This window comes from Vanessa atalanta, chromosome 5 (genome assembly GCF_905147765.1).
Source record: "Vanessa atalanta chromosome 5, ilVanAtal1.2, whole genome shotgun sequence".
Taxonomy (NCBI): domain Eukaryota; kingdom Metazoa; phylum Arthropoda; class Insecta; order Lepidoptera; family Nymphalidae; genus Vanessa; species Vanessa atalanta.
Window position 1 is genome coordinate 8,876,472 of NC_061875.1, and position 24,626 is coordinate 8,901,097.

The window sequence follows — 24,626 nt, forward strand, 5'->3', positions numbered from 1 at the left end:
TTAGGGGAGGGCAACCGGGGAACTGCCGTGCGCCCTCCACATGCGAGACCCCCCCACAGAAGAGATTCGGACGAGTTAAATTACTAATTATTGTAGTAATTTAAGAAATTAAAATATTCAAATGAATTAATAATATAATTATTAGTCTCCACGCCTCTGTTGCTTCAGAGCCTTCACTCATTCGTGGCCCCACGACCTTCAGACCTTTAAATCATATAGCTCGTAGAAACGACGGCCGTTGGGCCAGAAAACTTCTCGAATGACGACCACGAAACGGAAAATACAGCGTAGGCAGACCGTATACAAGGTGGACTGTCGAACTGGTTACAGTTGCGTGAAGCGCAAGACCGGCTGTTGTGTAAATTTTTAGGGGAGGCCTTTGTTCAGCAGTGGACGTCTTCCGGTTGAAATGATAATGATAGTATCATATTATATAGCATACTAAATTCGCAAGACTCGATGACAATTGAACTATATTTTTGTCCTAAATAAAGGATCTTGGCTACGACGAATGTACTCAATGAAGGGTAGCCAACGGCGCGCGGCACGCTTTATAGATCGGAAGTGTATGCGCAAACATAAGTGAATACTCTGTTCCCTAAATTATAACCCGACGGGAAATCCGACGCAACCGACATTAGCGCGGGATTAACGACTTTATTTATTTTCAAAGCGCAGAGGAGTGAACACTTACATTTTGAGCCTTGCTATTGATAATTTTTCGTCGTAATGAAACAACAATAAGAAGGTACTTACTAAAATCCTCGGTTGAGTAAATTGTAGTATTGGTCGGGTAAATTGCATAGATAAATAAAGATATATAAATTTTTCGGTACCCATAAAAACACATAATATAATCCTTCTTGTGTGTTAAATCGCATTGTAATAATTGTAGATGTATCAGACAAGTACATTATCTCCTTATCTATTTAATAATTCTCTGTTAAAAAAGTAATTAATAGGCTTAAAAATTGTGTTAATAACTTTACGAGTTATTCCAGAAAAAGTTCCGTCCGAGTCGGCCTTAATTACTCGTTTGCGTCAACGGCCTGTATTATTGTGACGTCAGTCGTGATTATAAACAAGATATCCCATTATGGCCTAAACTTGCTTATCCGGTAAATAATTAAGCCATATTGGACTAAACTTACATTAATGGTTGATATGTTTTTGTTCGTAATAATATTACGGACAGTAGAGTTGCATTGATATATAAATAATTATATTAGTGTTTTATTTTTTAAACTCCATTTCACTCCATTTCATTATGTTTTGCCGAGTTGCTTTTGTAAATCTTATATGAAGCCTATTTTAATTAATGTTTTTTATTCTTGATGTTTTTGGCGATGATGGAAAAGATCCTTTATTGAAGAAGCCTTGTGGAATAACTTACACCTTTTCTCCTCAAGGCTTCCTACCTTTACCCAACTATAGGACTATACGAGTAGTTACTTTACTATACTACATTTAGTAAATGATAGAATTTTAGACCATAATCTACAAAACATTTGTTTTATCTTAGTACTTTTTTAATTTATTTTAGTCTTCATCAAATAGAAGTTAGGTTGGTTCTAAAGGTTGGTAAGTTTGTTGGAGTAAAAATATAATTTTATTTTAATTTTCTTTTAAGGTTTGTATTATTTATATATAGGTAATGTTTGTATTCGTATCCTTGCGTAATATAGTTTACAAAAATGTAAGAAAAAAACCTTTTAAATAATAAATATTTATTGATAAAAAATATCCAAGGCAAACGATGGCGCAACTTTCTATTTGCAACATATGGACGAGGTTAATGAAACGATAAAATTACGATAGTCAATATTTATTTAAATAAGTATCACAAAGTTTATTACAATCTTATAAATTAATAAAAATTGTAATCGCCGATACCTAATTTTATTGACTACAACCTTCAAGCAATGTATTCTGTTGCTTATTAATATTATTTGCTTAGACCCTTTATTAATGTATACAGTGTTTGTAATAGATGCATTAGAATCTGCACTATGTTGCCTACATGTCGAATAACTCGATAAATACAATAAGCCGGCTAACACCCACGATACGACACATGTGCTTGTTGCTGAAGTTGACCAGTCGTTCAAGGTAAAATACTGTAAAGATGACATGCTATTCGATTTTCATCAAATTATTTATATTCAATGAAAGCTGTCAATTCTGACACTAAGATATATACACCTCATTGTACTCGGTACCGGACCAAACTAACTTTGCTTCCTTTTCCATTGTAATGCATCTAAATTTAGATGTTTATAACTAGTACAAAAAAGTTTTATTTTGTAACTATTTTATTACCAACCTATGTCCTTAATGTTATGTAATGTTACGTTATTTTTGAAAAATGTTGAACATGTGTTTTGTTAATGAGTTGTTGATTGAGAGTTGGTTCGGTTAGTCTTGTCTCGTCTTCTTTAATTTGTGTTTTAGGATTTAAAATGAAGAAACTAAAAATTTTTATTACATTAAGATTTTTTTTTTATATGTTTAATTATTTTTATAATACAGAAGTCGTTCACAGATTAATAACTGTCATATAAAAATCATATTTAAATAATATAAAGCGTAACGAAGAGAAAGAACAAAATTCCAACATATTTTTTCTTGTCGAACATTTAATAAAACCCTACATGGCCAGTTTTTCTTTTTTTAGAATATCAAGTCATCTACATATTACATATTACGGAAAATATGAGTTAGCCTTCCAAGTAACCTTAAAATACATTTCCTGGAGGTGACAGATGAACTTTGCGTCTTATTTAAAACTGTTGCAATAAAAATAATAATTATAGTAGAATTCAAATGCATTAAAACGACACAAGCCAAGGCAATAATAATTATAATATAATAACTTGCTACACACCATATAACTAGCCACGGAGTTTTTCGTAATTGTTAAATAAATACATTAATGTCTTATACAATACAAAATGTAAGGAAACCACTTCAATTGTGAAGAAACCATTTATAAAAACAGACACACATTAAAACAACCAATATTACAACATTTTTGTGATCTTGTGTGTAATTATCAAGAATAAAATTGAGCACAATATATCGGCTGAGCTTCTGTAACAGCACCAATGATTATTCTACTTAATTATACCATCACTATTTGTAACTAATTGAGCTTAACTTTTTAAGGTTATCCGAGATTCACTTTGTACTTTGTCCGTCTATACGACACATACACAGACCTCTATATAGTTCCATTGATACCATAACACTTAGATCCAGGGCAAGATGACGATGGGCCAACCATATGACTTGGGTTAAAACTCGCGCCAATGTTTGACACATTTCACAAAGCCTTATGGTGCCCAATAAAATACGTCACTAGAAGAAGATGCCATGGTATGTGCTACTTCATGATGATTCCATCACTGCGACGCAACCGCTCCGGCCATCCTTTGCCGAACGTCACCCAATGCGGAACCATTACTGAACCCATTCAAAAGAGGCAGCTTCCTTTCTTTCGATTCGTAATCTGTCTTCGATGATTCAACTTCAGCCTTTTGTTTCATTTTCAGACTCTGGTAAAAGAATAAAATCGTAAAATTATTTGAATAATACCAATCAATACAAATCAGATATTTTATATTTAGCTTTATGACAGTCAGTTCTGATTCTGAAATTAATATTTAAAACAGCTGAGGAATTAACCTGTAATTAGTTACTCATGATAAATTCATGTAACTAGATATTAGCGTATTTTCCCAGTGAGTACATTACGTACATGAACAAAAAGTAGCGGCTATCTGTATAAATTGAACATAATTGCAGAATACCAGTGTGATTTTATTTTAAAGTTAACATCTATACTGTACAATAAAGAGACAACTATGGAGTTATTTAGATGGATTCCTAAGAAAAGTGGAGATAAATTTAATGTTACATATTTCGACTTCTGTATGGTATTTTAGCATTTAGAAATTTGAACTTTTACCTCAATGTTAATTATTAAATTAATTTTATTATATATTATAATCTTATAAAAATCATTTTAGTTTCGTTTGAAATATTACATGTAATCATTATTTTTATAAATTATATTTGAGAAGAAAACAATGTGCGACTTGAATAGTTACATTTGCGTCATAAACGTTCATTCAAACACAAACGACGCAATTACGTTTCAGAAATGTTGTATTTATCGAGACCGAAGAAGTGTCACTTTAAAGAGTGACCATGTCTTACCTTGGCCTTCTTGATATAAGCCTGTTTGTAGAAGTCAGAGAATAGGTAGTAGAAGAGAACAGCGTGCATTCCAATCCACCAGACGAAAGCACGAGGATAATCGCAGTCGATGAAGAGCAATTGGAATGCGTGCAAGAACACCATCACGAACTGAACCTGTTGAATAATTTAAACATTTTATCTGTATTAAACGAAAAAACAACATTAAAGGAAATAATGAATACATTATTCAAACAAACATTGAAAACAAATTAATTATACATAAAGTCGTTTTTTAAAATATAATGATTAACTCGAATGTTCTTTATAAGAACGTATGAATCAACTAAACACTGCTTCCTTTTTACTGTAACGTCTACAAGTGTTTGAGCCTTGACTATGGTATTGACCTTAGACGTCCCTTTTACTTGGACAACCGCGACCTTCTTGATGAACATTTAATTACGTTCGGCCTTTGAAATTCCTCCGCTTGGACTAGCCATTGCCTAGTCTGTTATTGTATTGACTCATGCAAATCATAAAACATTACTTTGAAGTCATGTAACATTGATTTTTTTATCGTTTAATTACAATAACTATCTAATTATTATCCATGACTCTAATATTTAATTGTGTTGATGTCAGGCATGTTTTTCAAATAAATGATTTATATGTTATTATTACCATCTGTAGTGCGGTAAGGTACTTCTTCCACCACAAGTACTTTTGAACCTGAGGACCGAAGGCAGCAAGCAGATAGTACGAGTACATAATGATGTGTACGAACGTGTTAAGCATTCCGAAGAACGTAGAATGGCCACCTGTAAAAAAACATATTTGTGAGAAAAAGTTAGTAAATAAACACTTAAATAAAATAAGTAGTTAAAAATGGGCTTAAATATTAATACTGCTAAAAAGTTATTAAACGTTTCAATAAATGTAGTAAATGTTTTCGAGATTTTGTTTTTTTGTGTTCTTTTTTTTATTTATAGTGATGATAACAACATGACATATTACAAATTGGCAACAGAATGAATAATAATGTTTTTTATATAAGCAAAAGAAATATCTATAATTCCCAACGGTACATGTAATTAAACTTTTTGTTCCGATGATTGATAGAAAAAAAAAACATAGGTATAATATGAAAGAAGCATACATTCTAGAGGTAAAATATAGCTAGGATTTAGAAGCAAACAATTACGAATACGACATATAAAATAATTTTATGAAAAAGAAGAATTCACGATACAGTTATTTTAATTGACGTCATTGTTCTTATATTAAGTAAATAATTTTATTATGAATGTTGGTTTTTAAAAATAAATTCTAAACTTTTTATTATACGCATTTCTTTTTGCAAGTCGCTATATCTTTCCAAAACGTATTTAATTGCATAAAGTTATTTTCTAAGTGTATTTTAAAAGATGACACAAATGATCAATTTACTTAATTTTTTAATTATTATAATTGATGATGGTAAAAAGGGTCATAAAGATTTTTGTTAAATGTTATTTAAATATTAATTTATATTCTTCGAGGATACAACATCTTCCATAAATGTTTGGATGTGTGAGGGGCAATGAACTCGGAGATAGAATGTTCATCTTAAATCTCAAGCTTTTATTGTAGGTACGCTATTATTATTTAAATAGGCACAAGATATTAACAAAGGTATTGCTTTAAAAAGCATATATTTAATTATAATGGCAAGAAAATAGTATCTAGGCAGACAATGAGAAAGGAAGAAGACAGTGGAAATACAATTTGCTCAAGGCTGACAAGTGTAGTACTGACAATTGTAAATATTAAATAATACCGCCAAAAGCCAAACTAGAATATGATTGGCGCATAATATTTTCAAGGAAAAACTATATGTAATACGTTAATACGTATATATAATGATATGGGGATCAACTAAAGGATATACCAAAAACACAATAAGCTTGCGTGGGGTTTTCTGCAGACACTTGATACTTTGTTAATGATATTTATAGACAACAACACTAATAATAATAATATTTTACCTAGTTCACGAGAATGGTTTCATTTATCTGATTTAATCCAATGGATTATAGGATTTTAAGAAGTAAAGAAGAAAAATAAGTAAGTGGTATTAAATATATAAGGATAAATAAAATGCTCATAAATTGAATGAAATGCTCCCGGGGATGGGACGGAGTAACGGTGAAAGAGCTGCCCTAAATTATTGAAAACTATCAAATGTTTGCTCCTCTACTACACATTAAGATTAAGATAAAAGATATATTAGACGGAGACATACATTATATGATTGATTATTGATATTTTTTTGATGAAGATCTGTTTTCTAGTATATATTTGTGAAGTGGATTATAAGTGGATATTTGTGATGTAGAATTTACTTTGAACAAAATTATTGTCATAATACCATATCTTAATCACCTTCGTAACGACCGGTAAATACCAAAATAACAAAGAATTACGGAACTATTTTCAATTTATTTAAGTATTTTAATTAAATAAAGCATATTTTTTATTTAAATGAATATTAAACAAATCACAAACCGTAAAATAGTAATTATACATTAGAAATAAATTTAAATTGCATAAAAATAAAATAAAAAACGTACACCCACGCGGTTAACGGCCGCGACGCCGGTAACATTATTAGTATGTATGTAGTTACCAATAACTATACACGAACCGAATCAAATTACCATCCACCTAATAAATTACAGTATACGGCTAGTGATTTATGTAATTTAAGATTCTCAAAGACTCAATGGGGTATTTTTCCATATATGCAAAAAAAAAACAAGTGGAATAGTACTCATATACTATTAATATCTAAAATGATATAAACTAAGCACAGACTGTTTAATTATTATTTGCTTCATTATGAAATTCTATTTATTTATTATGGCAACATTACGTTCTTCGTTGTTTCATTATTTCAATATTGTTCCTTGTATTCTTTGTTTGAACTTTAAATTCTTAGAAAAACAAAAGTATATATCATTATATTATAGATCTATATCTTATTAGATCACGGAATCAAGATTGCGTACCGTGTTAAAGACAATTATTTTATCAAAAATTAATGTAACGTGACATATACGTAAATAAACTTTAAAACAGTTCAAAACCTTTTTCGGACAATCAATTGCGAAACCTGAAAGCTTCCGAAAAAATTCAAATGTCAGTCAATTTTTTTTTAAATTAATTTTGTTTCAGTAATTGTCGGTAATTTGCGAATGGAGGATTTTACTTATTATCATTTAATTATAATTGACAACCAAAATATTTGTATTGTATCTAAATATGTATACATATATCATTTAACTTTGAGATTTGTTAATGATTAGAATTTAGAAGTTTTATTTAGATTTTTCGAATCAATGATCATTACTTTTCGTGTATTTTTAGATTTTACAAATGTTTGATTAAGCTTTTGCCACAAGGGTTAATTCCTTATCATTTTTATTAGTTAGAGAAAAGTTATTGTTTGAAAAAACTGGCTCGACTTGTTGACGCAACAACTATCGAAATATCTTTAGGTATAAATATGCTATATGATAGCTATGAGACAAAATTTCAACTTTGACTTCGACTTCGAAGTTTGATCAGCTGTATGTGAACTAAGATCTTATAAGTTATAACCGTTCATATTGTCATTGGTCCGCCTATAAATTTGATATAGTAAGTATGATAAATAAATTATGTTACTTTGACAAATTTGATTCAAAATTCACTGTCAAAAAGAATTAAAAAAATATAAATGCGTTTTTTTTTATGACACGTAATTAAAGTTGACGGGCTTTTAACCTAGTAAAATTATCTAGTACGTTCTTATTGAAGTAGGTAGTATTTTGTGTGACAAACACATTTATTATCGATTATTCTAACTAATTATGTGCGTACTATAAAATAATTAAATATATGTATTTTTTTACTTGATGTAATTAAAACCGGCATAAATTCGTACGTACCGTGAATAAAATATATTACGATCATGAAAAACAAAGTGTAATCATAAAAAAAATTGACTATTACAAAAAGTGATGTGTTTACTGGCTTTCGTCCAGTCTAACTAAATTAATAAAGAATATTTTAAAAATGATTTTGACATTTAATTAAACTATAATAATATTATTCAATAAAAATATATTACTTTATGATCTAAGAACGTTGTTGTTCTAGATGTTACATAAAAAAAAATATATACACATCAAAACACCGGAATATACTTATGTACGTTTAGAGGTCAAAAACGTTACGACGTGGTAAGCTTTAATTTAAAAAATATGCAAAATATGGAAATATTGTGTAGCCTAAGTCCAAACTATCATAATGTAAAGTGTCATATCAACCTTATTAGTTTTATTAAAACAAACAAACATACAGACGTCACGAATACGGTTTTTCAGTCACAAAATTTACAATAAGTATGCTTACTTTAGTATAAATAAAAAATAAGTACATTTAGATTGTTATGAATTATAATTTTACATAATAATATGATGTACATGTTACAAATTATTTGGTAAAATCCCAACGTACGTACCTATATGTACACGTGAAATGAACGGAGTGTTTGTGTATGTACTTAACACTGTTTTTGTAGTTATTTAGATTATTCAAAGTATTTTGCTGTACAGCGGCACATATACTGCCGTCATTTATTTTTTTTCCTCTGGCAACTATTATACGAGGAACGGATATAAGAATCTAGCCATTTGTAGGTTATAAAGGTTTATTTGTCTTACGTTCGAAAAAAAACCGTACAAGTTTTTACATTCCAGAAAAGTCGTGCAAGAGGATCTCGTTTATTTAGCCAGTTGATATTCAAATATGAATAATAATCGCCATTAAGTTTACACTAACGTCAAGTAAACAATGGTAATATACGTCAAACACTCGTAATATGTTGGATTAAGTTTTTTTAAAAATAAACGTTGTGTTTTGATTTTATTATACCCGTATGTTACGATTAATATCCGTCGAACCAGGCTCGTGATTTTTGCACAATTATCGATGATGTTTGATGTCTAAATTTTCTATTTTATTTTTGTTGATTTCGTTATTTCCTGGGTTTGCTTATGAGAAGGTATAATAAATGTTATATTCTTATGTACATACTTATAAGCTCAGATTACAAAATAAAAAGCAAATGGAGCGCGCGGAACATAATAGTGAAGCAAGAAAAACGAATACAAAAACAAAAGGGTATTTCTGTTAATAAGTAAAAAATGCTTACACTTTTATTTATAAATAATTGTCTTTTGCTTTATAATCTAATCGTATAGGTATAATCGCTTTGTTTTTTTTTATAAAATATTGGAAATATTCTCTAAGGAGACTGTCATTAAAGTTAGTTGATGTTTGTCATGGAAACTTCTAAGTGAGCAAAGTAAACCATAACAATTATAATACTAGGAAGGTAAAAGAAATCTAGTTAAATTATCTGTATCATAAACAAACCAGTTTTGGAAGGTCCTTTAATACGCCAATTAAGTATCATAGGTTCAATATCTTATAAGGTAGACTACCTTGAGCTTACACTATACATACGACACTAGGTTTTTTTTTGCGATTTAAGGTAATATGCATTTGTTTTGATTCACTCATATTATTCATTTATTTACATAAAACTGGTCCAGCACGCGGAAGAACGGAGCCGATTTTAATTGTTCACGAATAGTAAAAAACATCATATGTAATAAGTATTTTTTATTTACCATTTTAATAATAAAAACTGGCTATAAACGTTTTTTTTTGTATACGAATCTAACTTTATTACGAAATTATGATTCAAATGTTTCAATTTATTTTTACGAAGTAGCAAACAAAGGATAACCACTATATCATTATCAGATGTAAATCATAATAAGTAAGTTAAACCTCGTTGTAACTAACGTGTCCGTATCGTGACAAGCGTACGAACGCCTTTATTTTACTTTAAAAAGGCAATAAAAAATCCATATCAACGCGCGCAGTCACAACTAAAGTAATAATGGCGTTAAAACGTACTCAAGTACCATTACTAAAAAAAAATATGAACCTTATATATTTTTAATTAAGTTTATTTTTAATGGAAGTTCGATACTGTTGTTATTTTTCTACAAATCATGTTGACGACAACGAGATGTGTGTCTATGTGTGTACAATTTATTGCACCACAAGACTTGTTATACAGGTTCGCTCAGTATAATATTATTAGTAAAACTTACCCGGCGTGAACTTGACTCCGAACCAGACCGACATAGGCATGATGCCGTGGTGGATGACGTGCAACTTCGACACATGGTCAAACTTCTTACGCATCACGAAGAAGATCTGGAAAACAAAACAATCATTGTCTCAACTCAGTCGAGATGTTTATAAATAATTCCTACTTAATTATATAATAACTTATATTTGTCGCTATAATAATTTGTACTGTCATTAGCACCAAAGTTATCTGAGAAATTTCAGCTCAATCGTTTAGGTGGTTTGCTTGCTTTAAAATGCACATGCAAGATTTGACGCACACTGACGTACTAAGACATACAATTATAATATAATGTACATTAATTGTTAATTACACTAAAAACAATTATTTATTTAAAATGGTAAAATTATAAATAGATAAAATAATATTTAAGATTGTCTAATTTAACTGAATGCGTTCTTTATTATTATTGTATTATTTATCCAACTAATATTTTTTATAATAATATAAATATGTTTTTAGCATTATTGTGCTAATGTATGTATGAATGGAATCGGACAAAATATTATCGGAGATTTGCCCGCGTTTTCTCTGTTACTCGTTTATTTTAATTAAAAATGTTATAAAATAAATGTATTTGCTATTGTTAGGCTTTTGCCTGATATAAGGGGTTTTCCCGAAAATCTTCACAAATAACAGATAGGTAGATATTATATAGAGTTTAGCTTGAGCAGCCAAGTGTAAACTCGATGCGTTTTAATTAAATGCTTCATAAAAAGCAAAAATAATATATACGCAACTCGTTTAACTTAGGACTATCGGGGAAATATCTTTCTTAAATACATAAAATCAAGATTCTTTGATACATATGTATCAAAGAACAGGTTTAGTCGTTTTACCGGTTTACAAAAAATAAAACATTAAAACTACAATATATCCAGCCAATGGCATACCCTATAAACATTCTAAGCTAACTTATTTTATATCAAGTTTTGAATTATTATTTAAAAAATCAACTCCCTTTATTAAACAGTATATATAGAAATATACAAATTAAAAACTCAAATAGTTAAATCTGACATGACTTATCTAAAATAAAGGTATATATTTTAAAAGTGTCAAACATATCCCATTATATTGAATGTTCGTAGTGTCATGAAATAAAATTATTGATTATAAACATAAATATATTAACTATAATACAAAGAAAACATTTTTTTAAATGATAATTACGTACCGTATCGAAGAACTCTGTGAATTTCGAGAAATAGTACCACCAGCATCCATATGCTATCTGCAAAAAAGAAAAATTTGAATATTTGTTCTCTCCTTTCATAACCTTGGATAATAAACACTGTTTATTTAAAATAAAGTATGTAAATATTTCCTTCCAAATCATTTATTATGTATATAGGGCCGGACTTGAGGGTTCCCATAATAGAAATTTCTAAAACAAAAACATAAATTGGGCGGTTTTTGTTTTAGAAGAGTAAATACATTTGATGTAGAATACATCTAGTTATAGTAAAGTATAATTCTTGTATTTTACTATTACTTATATAAAGAAGTTGAAACAATTTAATTTCGCAATAAATAATTCAAACCCTGACCAAAAATATTGTTCAACTCTTTTGCGTCCCTCGGGTCTCCATGTCTCTAAATCCGGTCTTGTACGCATACATTTTTTAATTTAAATTGAACAGCTTAACCACTTATTTCGTTTTTTTTTTATGTTTAAATCAAGACTTTTTACTAGTAGTTTAAAATCAGGTATTGATCCGAGTAGCATATAATTTTTACATTTTTTAACGAGTCTCGCCCTCATCTTTTTTAAAAAAAAAAAAAAATTAATGCTTCGTTTCGCCCTCATCAGATTTGATTTCAAATAATTCGTTCGATAAATAATTAATAACCGTACTTAATTTAAATGTTTTGTACATTAATTATTTGATTTTTAAATTAATGTACAAAAAAATTAAAAATTGTATTCATTCTTGTTAATTTTAAGATTACTGTTTTTTTCTTATACGCCCGCACACAATGTTTCACTCCTATATCGTTTATAAAAAAATCTCCAAAACGACGACTTGACATTTATTTATCGCATCAAATATATTTAACTGGTTCTTGTTATAAATTATTATAAGTAATTTAATATATTTACTGTATCATACCTATATTTGTTACTTACATAACTATCGAATTTAGAAAATTACTTAAGCATTTTCTAAATCTACTACATGTAACGTATTTTTAAGGTAAAAATATATTTAAAAATATTTCCCTACTAATAATAATTCCTCGTTTACGTCTTTTGTGTCCCAATTCTATAATCAAAACTTTAATTACTGCCCTTGAGCGTGCTTTCGAATGATGTTAAAGTTTAACCATTAATTTATGTTAATTCGAATTAGGATTTAGACCTTGATCGCTTTTTTTTCTGCCTCTTAAATAATTGCAAAACTTTAAGAAACCGGTCAGATACATTAAAAAAAACGGATATTTAATCTTCGTATCACGATAAAACACAACAAACATTAAATTAATTGTTTCATATTTGAACTTTGATTTAACAATTGAAAAAAACCTATACGAATATAGAAGTGCAAAAAGGTGGATGGCGGGTAAGTTTATGTCATGTTGTAATCAATAACAGTTTATAATAATTGATATCACTTTCGGAATGGTTTGTGTTTTTACAACATTTATTCCATTATTCATATTGTGTAATTGTTATGCTCTTTCAACAATATCTAAGTATTGATCTTCTATTACTAAACAGCAATAAAAACTATCTTTCAACATCCACTACAGGTCTTAAAATTGTCAAACATGATATTAATAGGTCTTTGCTTATCCAGAAACACTTCTAAATTATTATAAAAATGATATTCGCTGGTCAATATAATATTCGTTTTAAATGTATCAAAAAGTAATAAATACCCGCAACGCCTGAGGATTGTTAGAATAATCAACCGGTTGGCATCTGAAGCTGTATGACGTAAACCAACCGCTGGCAATGCTCTGTAAAAAAATAAAATTATTAATATTATAACAAAAAAATATACACATCTATCTAAACATACACCAATGCCAGTAACATAAACATACGTTTTCCTTAATTGAAAGTAACAAAAATTAGATATTGAAGTAGTAAAAATTTATGGTTTTGAAAGGGTTAAAACAAAAACATGTAACATTTTAAAGAATAAATGTAAATTTTATATAAAGTTTTATTAATTGAATAAAATAAATTCAACAAATGAGATTCAAAAATAAAACCATAATGTCGCATATTTGTAAATGATAAGAGTGTATCGAATATACTACATACTATATTTTTAATAATAACGACGAACATTTCATTTAAAAAACTTTTATCGAATACGATCGATATGTCTTCACTCGACTAAGTCATATCAAAATTATAGTAAAATAAAATTAATTTACCTCGTAAAACAACCAACTGCTGAATATGACTTGGAAGAGATTGTACCAAATGAGAACGTTCTTTAACTCGAAGGGTTTTCTGTTTTCCATTAATTTTGGTCCCAATACCTGTAGAAAGTTGTAAAATATGAAAATTACAAATATAATACTATCCTATTATATCATTAATAATATATTATTTTATAATATCGACAGAACCTTTAAAACATATTCGTGAACACATGGAAAAAGAAGTACCACATACTGTATATATATATATATATATATAATTATTATTTTGTTTGTATATTATTTTTATTTCAACTTACTTTTACTGTGAAAACATAGGTGAGGCAGATCGCTAACGTGGGAAACGGTGAAGACATCAGGAACCAGTCCTTTACTCTCTGGTCGCTCTGATTGTCCATCAGATCATGATAGCCGTCCACTATCCTGTTTATAATCTCCATTTTCACTGCAACAAAATAATAACAAAATTAATATCTAAAATAATTTTAAACATATCTGTTCCGTCACTAGTAGATATTCGATGGACCTACATTTTTTATCGTAAAATACAATTTATAAAAATATGTATATATGTACGTGACTACAATACGCCGTTCGATAGTGATATGCCGCAATTTGGTCAATTTCTCAAGAGCCAAGTCAAGTTTACCGAATGTCAGGGTGGACCGGCCCCCTCTACGGTAACAAATCAGCCGGCGAACGTATCATTCAAATATTTATTCATTACCGTAATATTAATTTTCACTTAATTTATAATCAATTTACTACTTTGTAAAACATTTGAATTCTTCAGTGATACTTTTTTATAGTACGCAGACTTTTGCGTTTTTGAATATAATTCATTGACATTAATAGTTATAATAAATAAATATTTAAAGTTTGCGGCTATTTAGTTATAATTGTTAAAAATAAATTATGATTTAAATGATATTTATTTTAATTTAATTAAGTCAGACTCGATCAACTGATCAACCGACCGATTCAATTTACCGTTCTCTATATTTTAGAACAGCACTAATAAATCAAGTAACTCGTCAGAACACCGCGATATACCCGTTATATCACTAACCCTAACACATACCGTTACAGAATTTTTTATCCAACCCATAACATTAGAGTAAGTAACATGTACCTTTATATTATGCCAGACAGATAATAAAACTCTATTTAATAGTAATTAATTAGAGCTTTAAACAAAATTATCTAAAACATATATTATTTGATTGTTTTTGGGGAGATTCATACTGTTATATCTTCTATACAGTATGTAAACTATCAACGCATAGCTTAAACTATGAAATAGAGAAAGGATTTTGCACAATTTTTATTTAAAAGAGGAGCTGCGCCCTCTTTATATAAAAACAATCATGTAAATATTAGTGAGTAAGCAAACATACTGAAAATGCAGTAATGTAATGTAATGTATTATTAAATTACTTGGTTTACCGGGTGGTAGGGATCTATTTAGGGATCACCCAGTTGGCCCGTCCGCCTTAACCATAGAAATAAGAAAATACATATAAATAAATAATTATTTATTTTCATTCTACAATGTGACTGTACCTGCTATTACTTGAATACCAGAAATGCTATAATTAATGTTTGTCAAAATAAATTTGTGTAATCCCTACGGGAGGACACCTTCATTTTTGTTGTAAAAATAAAATGTAATTACTTTACAAACATTTTGATACAGATCAATTAAATATTACATTACAATGACGTACGTAGAAATAATATTTGACATACATATTTTTTATAAGAACTTAGTGTTCATACAAACATATTAATTAAAATAATATTTGGAAACAGTAAGGTTATTGACTGCCTCAACTTTTTTTACATGTTCAAAATATTTAAAAAAAATGGGTAGTGTTTTTGGGTTTTTGAATACCATTCGTGATTTTGATTCGTAATCGTGTTTTAATACCTACTTATGGTCATGGTATTGAAGATGTTCAACCGTAATCATATATCGCAAGTATATAACTACAATTATATAATATGCGACTTTAATAACCTTTAGGTTAGTTTTATTGAAACTGCATAAAATAACACTATTTAACAGAATAGCATGTAACCACAGCAAGCTGATAACGAAAAGCTAAAAAAATATGTACCTAGAAATTAATATAAATGGTCTAAAGTACATATTTTTAATTAAATAATATATAATTCAATGCTATACAAAAAACCGACAAGGTCTAAGCGGAATACGACCTTTTAACGTTAGAGAATAATAACATTACGTTATGACGGCTTGATACAATGTAAAAAGTATTTTACCTTAATTTATTTTAAACTTAGACCACTAAAATGACGTCGAAATATTCGAGATTGCCTTTTATAAAAAAAAAAATCTTACAAATCAATCTTGTCTGTCGAACACGAAGCTACCACCGGTTTGGAATGTGGATTCTACCGGCAAAAAATATCATTACTCTATTACGACTGTTCTTTTGTTTCGCACAAAAACATTCTAATATCCAGCGTGAATACTGCAAATTAATTATCTACTTTTAATATGAATTCATAACCCATCTACGTTCAAGAAATAAAATACAGTAACAAAAGCCAGTATAAAATGCTTATTCCATGAAGAAGACCAAGATCTGTACAATTACACTACACTAAATTACAATGTTGATCAAGAAAAGCTATAGAGATATATTATGTTGTCTTGCATGTATTACAAACACGTACACAAATAGATGATTATTTATTATTATTTATTTTTATTTAGGTTTATATTCATATTTATTTTTTTTGCATTTAGGATAATGGCAGAAAATGATGTTTTAATGATTTGAGAGTTAATTTAGTTTTGCTAGACATTAAGTGCGGTACAATTGCGTTTAAAAGAAATATATATATATATATATATAAAGTATGGTTGCCATAGTTATATGTGCCCTATAAATTAGGATACATCGCAATATTGTATGATTCATCTATTTATGTTACTTTTTATATATCTTATTTTTTTATAAAATTAAACAATATAATAATATCTAACAGAGGTAAGATAAGAATAATTCCAAACAGTTTATTATTTTCTCACCAAGCTATTCACAATTTTAATAGCACCGGTGACGTCACATTTTGAATAAATACCATCATTTGTTTATGAGCTACAAGCGTGTAACAAAATTATTGGCAACGTTAATAATATTTTATTGCATTTCTTACATTAATATCTTCATGGTCAGATTCTGAAATAATCGGTCTTTATTTTAATAAACGTTGGCAGGATTGCACTCCGACGTTTCAAAATCTTCTCATCGACAACCATAATATATTGACTTTGCTTACATTCAATTTTTAAAAACGTTTTTTATCAGTTTTGTTACTGAAAGTTTTTTTGTATGTCGAATTGAGGAAAAGATTTGGCACTAATAACAATAAGCTGCTCCAATATGCTAGAATTCCATTTAAATCATACATACGCAGTCTTCCTCACGACATTTTCCTTCACAGCCAAATAATTATAAACACATAAGTATTAAGAACTAGGAATACAATAGCGCTTGCCTTAAACCTGCAATAAGATGTACGCGTTATAACCACTGGGCCATCTCGTCGTCGTTTAATAAATTAGATTTATCAGAAGCGATAAATTATTATAAAGTAAAAATAAAAATCATTATTTGAATACGAAATTGATATGAATATCGAAGGTATGATATAATTATAACACTACCACCATTGAACTTCAATATTGGTGCCACGGTCCGTTACCTAATACTAGCGATTTACAAACTCAGTCGTAGGCAGTAACATTAATAACAAAGATTTCGAGAAAAGGTTGAGACTTTACAACTGCTGTTTTTATGATAAATATCCATTTAATTTATTATTTTTAAACCATTTACGGTTATAGTACTGTAAAATTTGTCTCTAAGGAAAGTAACATTTAAAATAACTAAAGTCCAATTAATTGTCTTAAGCAGGAACTCAATTCAATGTTGTTTTTAAGCTTATGAAAACTTGTTCGTGATATTTTTACTTATTTTTATAAATTACAAAAACATTTTACTATAAAAATCAGCAATCTAAATGATATTAATACAAATAAAACGTAAATAAATGGTTTAACGTCGCAGAAGTATGAGAAAACCCTGAATAAAATACATATATATTAAAACGTTACTAGTTTAAGATCTATAAATTCCGATATCCGTCAGTGTATAAAGTATCTTAATTATTTGGCGATGACCGCGAAAATGCGACTTCGACTTACATAACACTTAGAACATATCCTCGAAAAACATACAAGGCGTGTCGCTTACTAATCCGTAACTTTGACCAATTCATACGAATATTTGACCTTCAAAACATCTTAACAGGTCCGTACAGAAATCATCTTTCCTTTTACGTTAAACGTCACGATAGATATGGTAGAGTCGCCTTCTACTCGGTGATAATTAATATTCAAAATATGATCAAATACTAAAAATGCGAACTCTTGAAGCTAATTGAAATTAGATTTGTTATGATATTTATGGTGTGAAAACTAAGGACAAAGAATATGTTAACTACTTTAGGGGTGCCACAATCTTACTCTCATGTTTTATAAATAAATAATAAATCGCCATTTTGTTACGTTTTAATAACGTCGCAACAATTATAAGCATACATAAAACGTGTCAATGTATTCTTGGTTTTCTAGAGTAGTGTTAAATGAGTAACAAAATAAATTATTCTTGATTTGTAAAAAAAGTATACAAATACAAAATAATACATAATATTTTAGTTCATTTCGTTTTTAAAATATAACAATTATATTTTTTTTATTAATGATGTTAAGTTACAGCCCTATCCGGTTTCCACGCAGTGTCTTTATTGCGCATTGACAAGAAAATCGGTGCGGGCGTCGCATACACACGATTCAAGATTAGCTGAAGTGGAGGCCGTGTGCGATTTGAGGTTCCTACAACGTTACAATAGAGACCGAAAGTTTATATGATTTAAAAATAGAACACGGTAAGCTCTACATATTAAAAACGAAGAAAGAACGAATTCGACAAGAATAATTTAAATAAACATTATTTACAGTAACATATTTTAAATGCTTACCATTATAAATGCAAATTGAATGTTAGTGTCAATGCTATGTTATTATGAACGACAATAATTAAAATGGCGATTTTTATAGAATGTTCTATAAATAAGAATCAATTTTATCTCGATGGTAATTAAATGATACATGATGTTCAATATTGTGTAAATCCCCATGAATCAACGGTGAAACTGCAACAATTTCCGTTGGTCGACAGGTGACGTTTACATAATTATACCGGTCATAACAAAAGATTTCATAAGAACTGGCTGCTTGTTATTGTGTATGTTTGTTGCGGAAAAATATAATTACTTAAGTTCTTTCTCAGTTTTTCTTTATTAAACAAGTGTATACATTTAACGACTTTATATAGCGTTTTGATCTAGAAAACGTATATCCAATTACATTTAAAGTCTTTTATTACGTATGTACATTGAAAAATAATTTATTTATATAAAATAATAACAGTACCTCGATTGCGCATAGTCTAGCTTTTTTATTTCTATAAATATATATGTGTAGTTTTCCTCGTCAACATAATAACTATTGAATAATAATACAAAATATATATAATTTTCCAAGTATGATCTTGATTATTTTAACTATCAAGACTGTTTTATTCGAGGACTTATATTGCATGAGTTTTACTGACACAACAACAACAACAACAAATAAATACACCAAAACATCTTTGATATCGTTATTTGTATATACGGGCTTATCTGAAATACTACTTCATTCGATCTATGTAGATTTCCATTCCGTTTCTCCACTAGACAGATAGATATGGTTATTTTACTATAAAAGATGAGTTCTGTATGTGATAAGTCGGTAAAATCGTCCCGGCTGAGAGTGTGCTATAGCATACCCTGTGAATTACTCATTGCTACATGACAACTTATGTATATAAAAAAAATATGGGAAGTGGAATGGGTGTATTAAATAAAAATCTAAAATACTCTATATCATCTACTCAATGCCACCAGTGCAAGGCCGTAACGGGTCTCTATTATTTTATAAGACACGCAAAGGAATTCAAAAGAAGTACTCGTTGTCAGTACTATCAGTTGCAATACGATCAGGAAACACTTAAGATATGCGGTGACAATGACTACTAGCTATTATGCCAAAGCAACCTTGCATAGATCAAACCGAGCTGAAAATTAAATCAAGACGACTGGAATGAAATATGTACAGATTAAATATATTGATAGTGTTGATTCAAATTCGACGCCATTTTTAAATTGTATTTCAAATATATCTTTTTTTTTTCAAACCAGGCACAATCTAAGACGGCGTAAAATTATGTTATGTGATATATTCATGCATTTGATAACGTAATGAAAACGAATAGTTAATTATTATTAATTTAATTTTAGTCAAGTAATATTCGTATTCGCATCTCTAGACTAACTTACAACACGCTTTTGTTCCGAAGCAGTATATCAATATGCAGATATGCATCGTGAGTTGTGCTTAACTTCTTACCGGCCAACTTAAATTGTTCTGACTGCACTCATTTCTTTGAAGTTACTTTGGGTTGGTAAAGAGTGCATTCATGTACATGTACGTGTCATTACGACCTTAGATAAATAATATAAAACATTTGACATTTCGTATTAACACGAAGAGTTATTTAACTTAAAATCTTATTCAGTACGCAGCAAAAATAATAGTAATATAAGGCCCTAAGGTAGGTTAATCGTGTCTGTTTATATAAATTTCTATCGTAATCAATTTGTCATGTCAATAAATCAAATAATTATGATATGTCATTTCATAACGACCATTTAGTTAAATGTGATTTCCAGAACACAAGTATATACCAATAAAATTATATTTCCAAATAGTTTAAAGCAATTCTTATCTCAATAACATATCTTTTACATTAAGTATCGGTGATATTTATATACATATTTAACTTTTAACCACAAAACGATATATTTTCTAAGTGAATCTTATTATTTAAATAAAGAATGCTCATTGTGCATTTTTGAATTTGCGTAAAAATAAGGTTTTATATTGAGGAATACATGCTAAGTATCCATATGTCATGTATATAATATGAATGTATATACCTTATAAGTTAATTCTTTGACATTTTATTGCAAGCTATGGCGTCTCATAAATAATTCGATTAATCATTGCAGGTGTGTCAGTCTGTCGTCTTTAGCTAAATACGGTCTTGTTTCTATATGTATTGAACGAATAGTTACGATAAATCAGCTGTTAATGAAGTTGTTTTACTTTAAAATCATTCTTCACTGCTTACTATTGTAAATACAATCGAACTTGTACGTAAACTTTTCCTTTATTATACCTGAGACATATTCAACATACTTCGATCGTTGGTCTAGAGCCTAGCTTGTAAAGGTTTCAAATATTGGGCTAGAAATCGCACTTATAATCAAAAAATATTATTGCTGGATTTTATCTATCGAAATTCTCATTAAAATGGTAGCACTGTTATACTCCTGCGCCTTAGAAAATAGTAAAATACGTAAAGCCGATGGTCCTGCGCCTGATATCTCTCGGGTCGTATCGGATTGCGTTCCCGTTGGCTTATGAGAATCAGAAAATAGACATTAAACCTATTTTGTAGACGCACTTGCACTATATTATCTCCTACAAGATGTAAAAAAAAGATTTTACATCCGATAAGTGAATATTGATATGATACGTCAAAAGTTTACTAATCATAAAGTATCTTGGAACGTAACAAAATCGATGCGTATCAGACCGCCCACATATAATAAATGCGTGTTTACATATACATGTAACCGTTGATAAATACTTAAAGAATATCGTGCAGAATACAAAAGGCCATTAATGTATCGACTTTATTTATTTTTCTATCCATGAGCTCCAGGACGAGTCATATGGTCTTACGTTTGAATAGTTGTAACAAGCCACACTAACGGTAATATTATAGACTGTTGCCTTGTTAAAACTTAAGAATTTTAATATGATCAAATAAACCTTTAAACCTTTGAACATTAAAACATGAAACAATGGTATTGTATAAAACGAAATAATTTATATTATAAAAGAGGTTTTATTAAAATCGAGAAACAGATTGTAAATATATTTGTATAAATTAATCAAAGTGATTTATTGAAATAAACATGAACTTGTAATAAACGTTAACTTGTTTGTTGTTTGAATATGTTTTACTTGTTTTGATACAGATTCATATACCTTTATAATATATTTTTTACATGACAAATGTAAAGATTCTTTAAAAAGTCAAGATATTATTAGACTATTTTTATTAAATACATTTATATGTATACAAGGGTGTTTACAACGTACACCTATACAACTTTAATATTGAATAAAAACACTTAGAAAAATGTTGTTTTTCAGTTTGGAAAGTTTTAATTCTCAGCTTTTCTCTACTATAATCCATGTATTTATGTTATCCTGTCTCTTGAATCACTCTATTCCTTGATGGAAGCCGCATTATAATCCTTTGCGTAGTTTAAAAGATCTAAAACCTTGAAGAAGTGCCTTTGTTTCATTCTATGTAGAGATAAATAGTATCCAGTCAAAGAATAATATTTTTATAATAATTGGACCTTAATATTATAGAAATATTAACAAGAGGCAGAAGGAACATAAATTTTTCATTTGATAATTTTATTTCGTAAAATCCTATACTATTATTGTATCAAGAGTTTTAAATACAGCTGTTACTCAAATTATTTGACTTTAAAATCATATTTTAGTGCCCTAATGCTCAGTAAATCAGTTGAGCTCAAAAACACTGAATCAATTATGATAAAACCTGAAAATATATTTAGTTGTTGCTAGACTATGAAATTATACACATTTTTTCGTACTACTTTAATTTGAGTTCTCCTATAATCTCAATTACGTAATGCTCTGCGGAAAATCTCCTGGCTTAGTAGTTTTAGTGTAGTGTAGTAATTATTATTGTATTCATATTAGTAATTGAAATGATCTTTATCGACCTTATAATATACGAAGTGTCATCATAATAAAGTAATAAAATCTTACAAGACGTCAGTTTTAATTTTTTGTTAAATTCAGTGATTTACCTACATTTATTAAATATAAATATAAATATTGGACAACATCACATACATTACTCTGATCCCAATGTAAGTAGCTAAAGCACTTGTGTTATGGAAATCAGAAGTAACGACGGTACCACAAACACCCAGACCCAAGACAACATAGAAAACTAATGAACTTTTTCTACATCGACTCGGCCGGGAATCGAACCCGGGACCTCAGAGTGGCGTACCCATGAAAACCGGTGTACACACTACTCGACCACGGAGGTCGTCACCACGGAGGTCGTCACCACGGAGGTCGTTTATTATTATTTATTTTAAAATTTACTTTTAATCAAACGATTTATTATATTTCATATTAATGTTTACATATAATTTAAACGTAACGTAAATCGTTAATCGCAATATTTCGATGAAGACCAATATAATTATAATATTTTGTATTTACATGTTGGTTTTGAGACGATTGTCTTTTCCGCAAACTAATTATATATTAACATGTTCCGTAATTACGAAACTTTCAGGTGAAACAATCATACAAAGTGGGATAATAACTATCGGTTTGCACTGTCAATTATGAAAGCAGCTTATGTTTTAAAAATCGAAATAGGTTTTACGCCTTTTTTATGTAATGAGCTGACCATTTGCGTAGAATCGTAAAATAAGGTACAATACCCTACAACCTCCATACAAAGCGGTCAAAAACGGAATTTCCTAAATTCATCATCAAAGATGATAAAAAAAGGTAACGTGCCGTTGGTATCATTTAAAATAAATGTTATTGACTCCGAGTAATTTGATATTTCATCCAGCAAAATTACAATGTTTTTTGTCTTGAACGTTCACATATAATACGCATACATTCAATCGGAGTTAATTTTTTTTAAATCGAAACGCTTGCACGAAGATGAAATAAATAATTTAATTTCCTGTCAAGTTCAAAGCAGTTACCGCTTAAATATAAGTTTGTTTCATCTTTCTGGCAAAATCGAACAAGTTTGAATCATTATAACTTGTATTAAGTTCTGTATAAACACAAGCCGCTAAATATAATATTAAAAATAAAAATGTGAAACCCTTTTTTTTTAAGAAACAAAGAAACTAATAAAAATTATAGGTACGCCTGTATAATACCAAGTCAATTATCACGTTTCACAGATTGTATCGTATAGTATTTTTTTAAGGTATACATGTTTTGGCGTTTTACAAAACAGTGATAGGAGCAATTCTTTAGTACGCGGATTACTTGAAAACTACATGATGGAGATTCTCGCTAAGCCGCCAATTAACTGACAAATCTCTCCAATAAGAGAACTTATCTTATCTTACAATGTTTATTTTAATGAAGAAGAAATGAAATATATCTATATATATATAAGTAGATTATTATTATTTTATTATATTGAATAAATTAAATACACGTAGGTACCTATTTAAAATTGTTTGTTGTATTTCTTTATTGATATTATATAACGTATATATTTTATTTTTTGTACCACTACTTCCTTATTTCGTCACAATATATTACAGTACAATATGCCGAATAAAAATAATATAAGTAAGATAACTTACTATGTACTTAAATATTAAAAAATCTATAAATTTATCTGTTGTTGTATATTGTTGATTTTGTATCGCGAGATGATAAAATTATAGAAACTTTATATAGAATGGTTAA

General features: G+C 28.9%; 1 protein-coding gene across 1 annotated transcript in view; it reads right to left on the reverse strand.

Moving 5' to 3' along the window:
- Positions 1-1,809: 1,809 nt before the first annotated feature.
- LOC125064084 (elongation of very long chain fatty acids protein AAEL008004) overlaps positions 1,810-24,626 on the reverse strand; it is a 30,460-nt gene continuing 7,643 nt past the window's right edge. Inside the window, exons 2-9 of the mRNA XM_047670871.1 lie at positions 14,149-14,294; positions 13,841-13,948; positions 13,334-13,414; positions 11,628-11,684; positions 10,410-10,515; positions 4,882-5,018; positions 4,219-4,374; positions 1,810-3,554 (exon numbers count right to left, since the gene is read on the reverse strand). Coding sequence (XP_047526827.1) covers positions 3,402-3,554; positions 4,219-4,374; positions 4,882-5,018; positions 10,410-10,515; positions 11,628-11,684; positions 13,334-13,414; positions 13,841-13,948; positions 14,149-14,289 — 939 coding nt within the window. The 5' untranslated portion in view covers positions 14,290-14,294 and the 3' untranslated portion in view covers positions 1,810-3,401. The remainder of the gene's footprint in view (positions 3,555-4,218; positions 4,375-4,881; positions 5,019-10,409; positions 10,516-11,627; positions 11,685-13,333; positions 13,415-13,840; positions 13,949-14,148; positions 14,295-24,626) is intronic.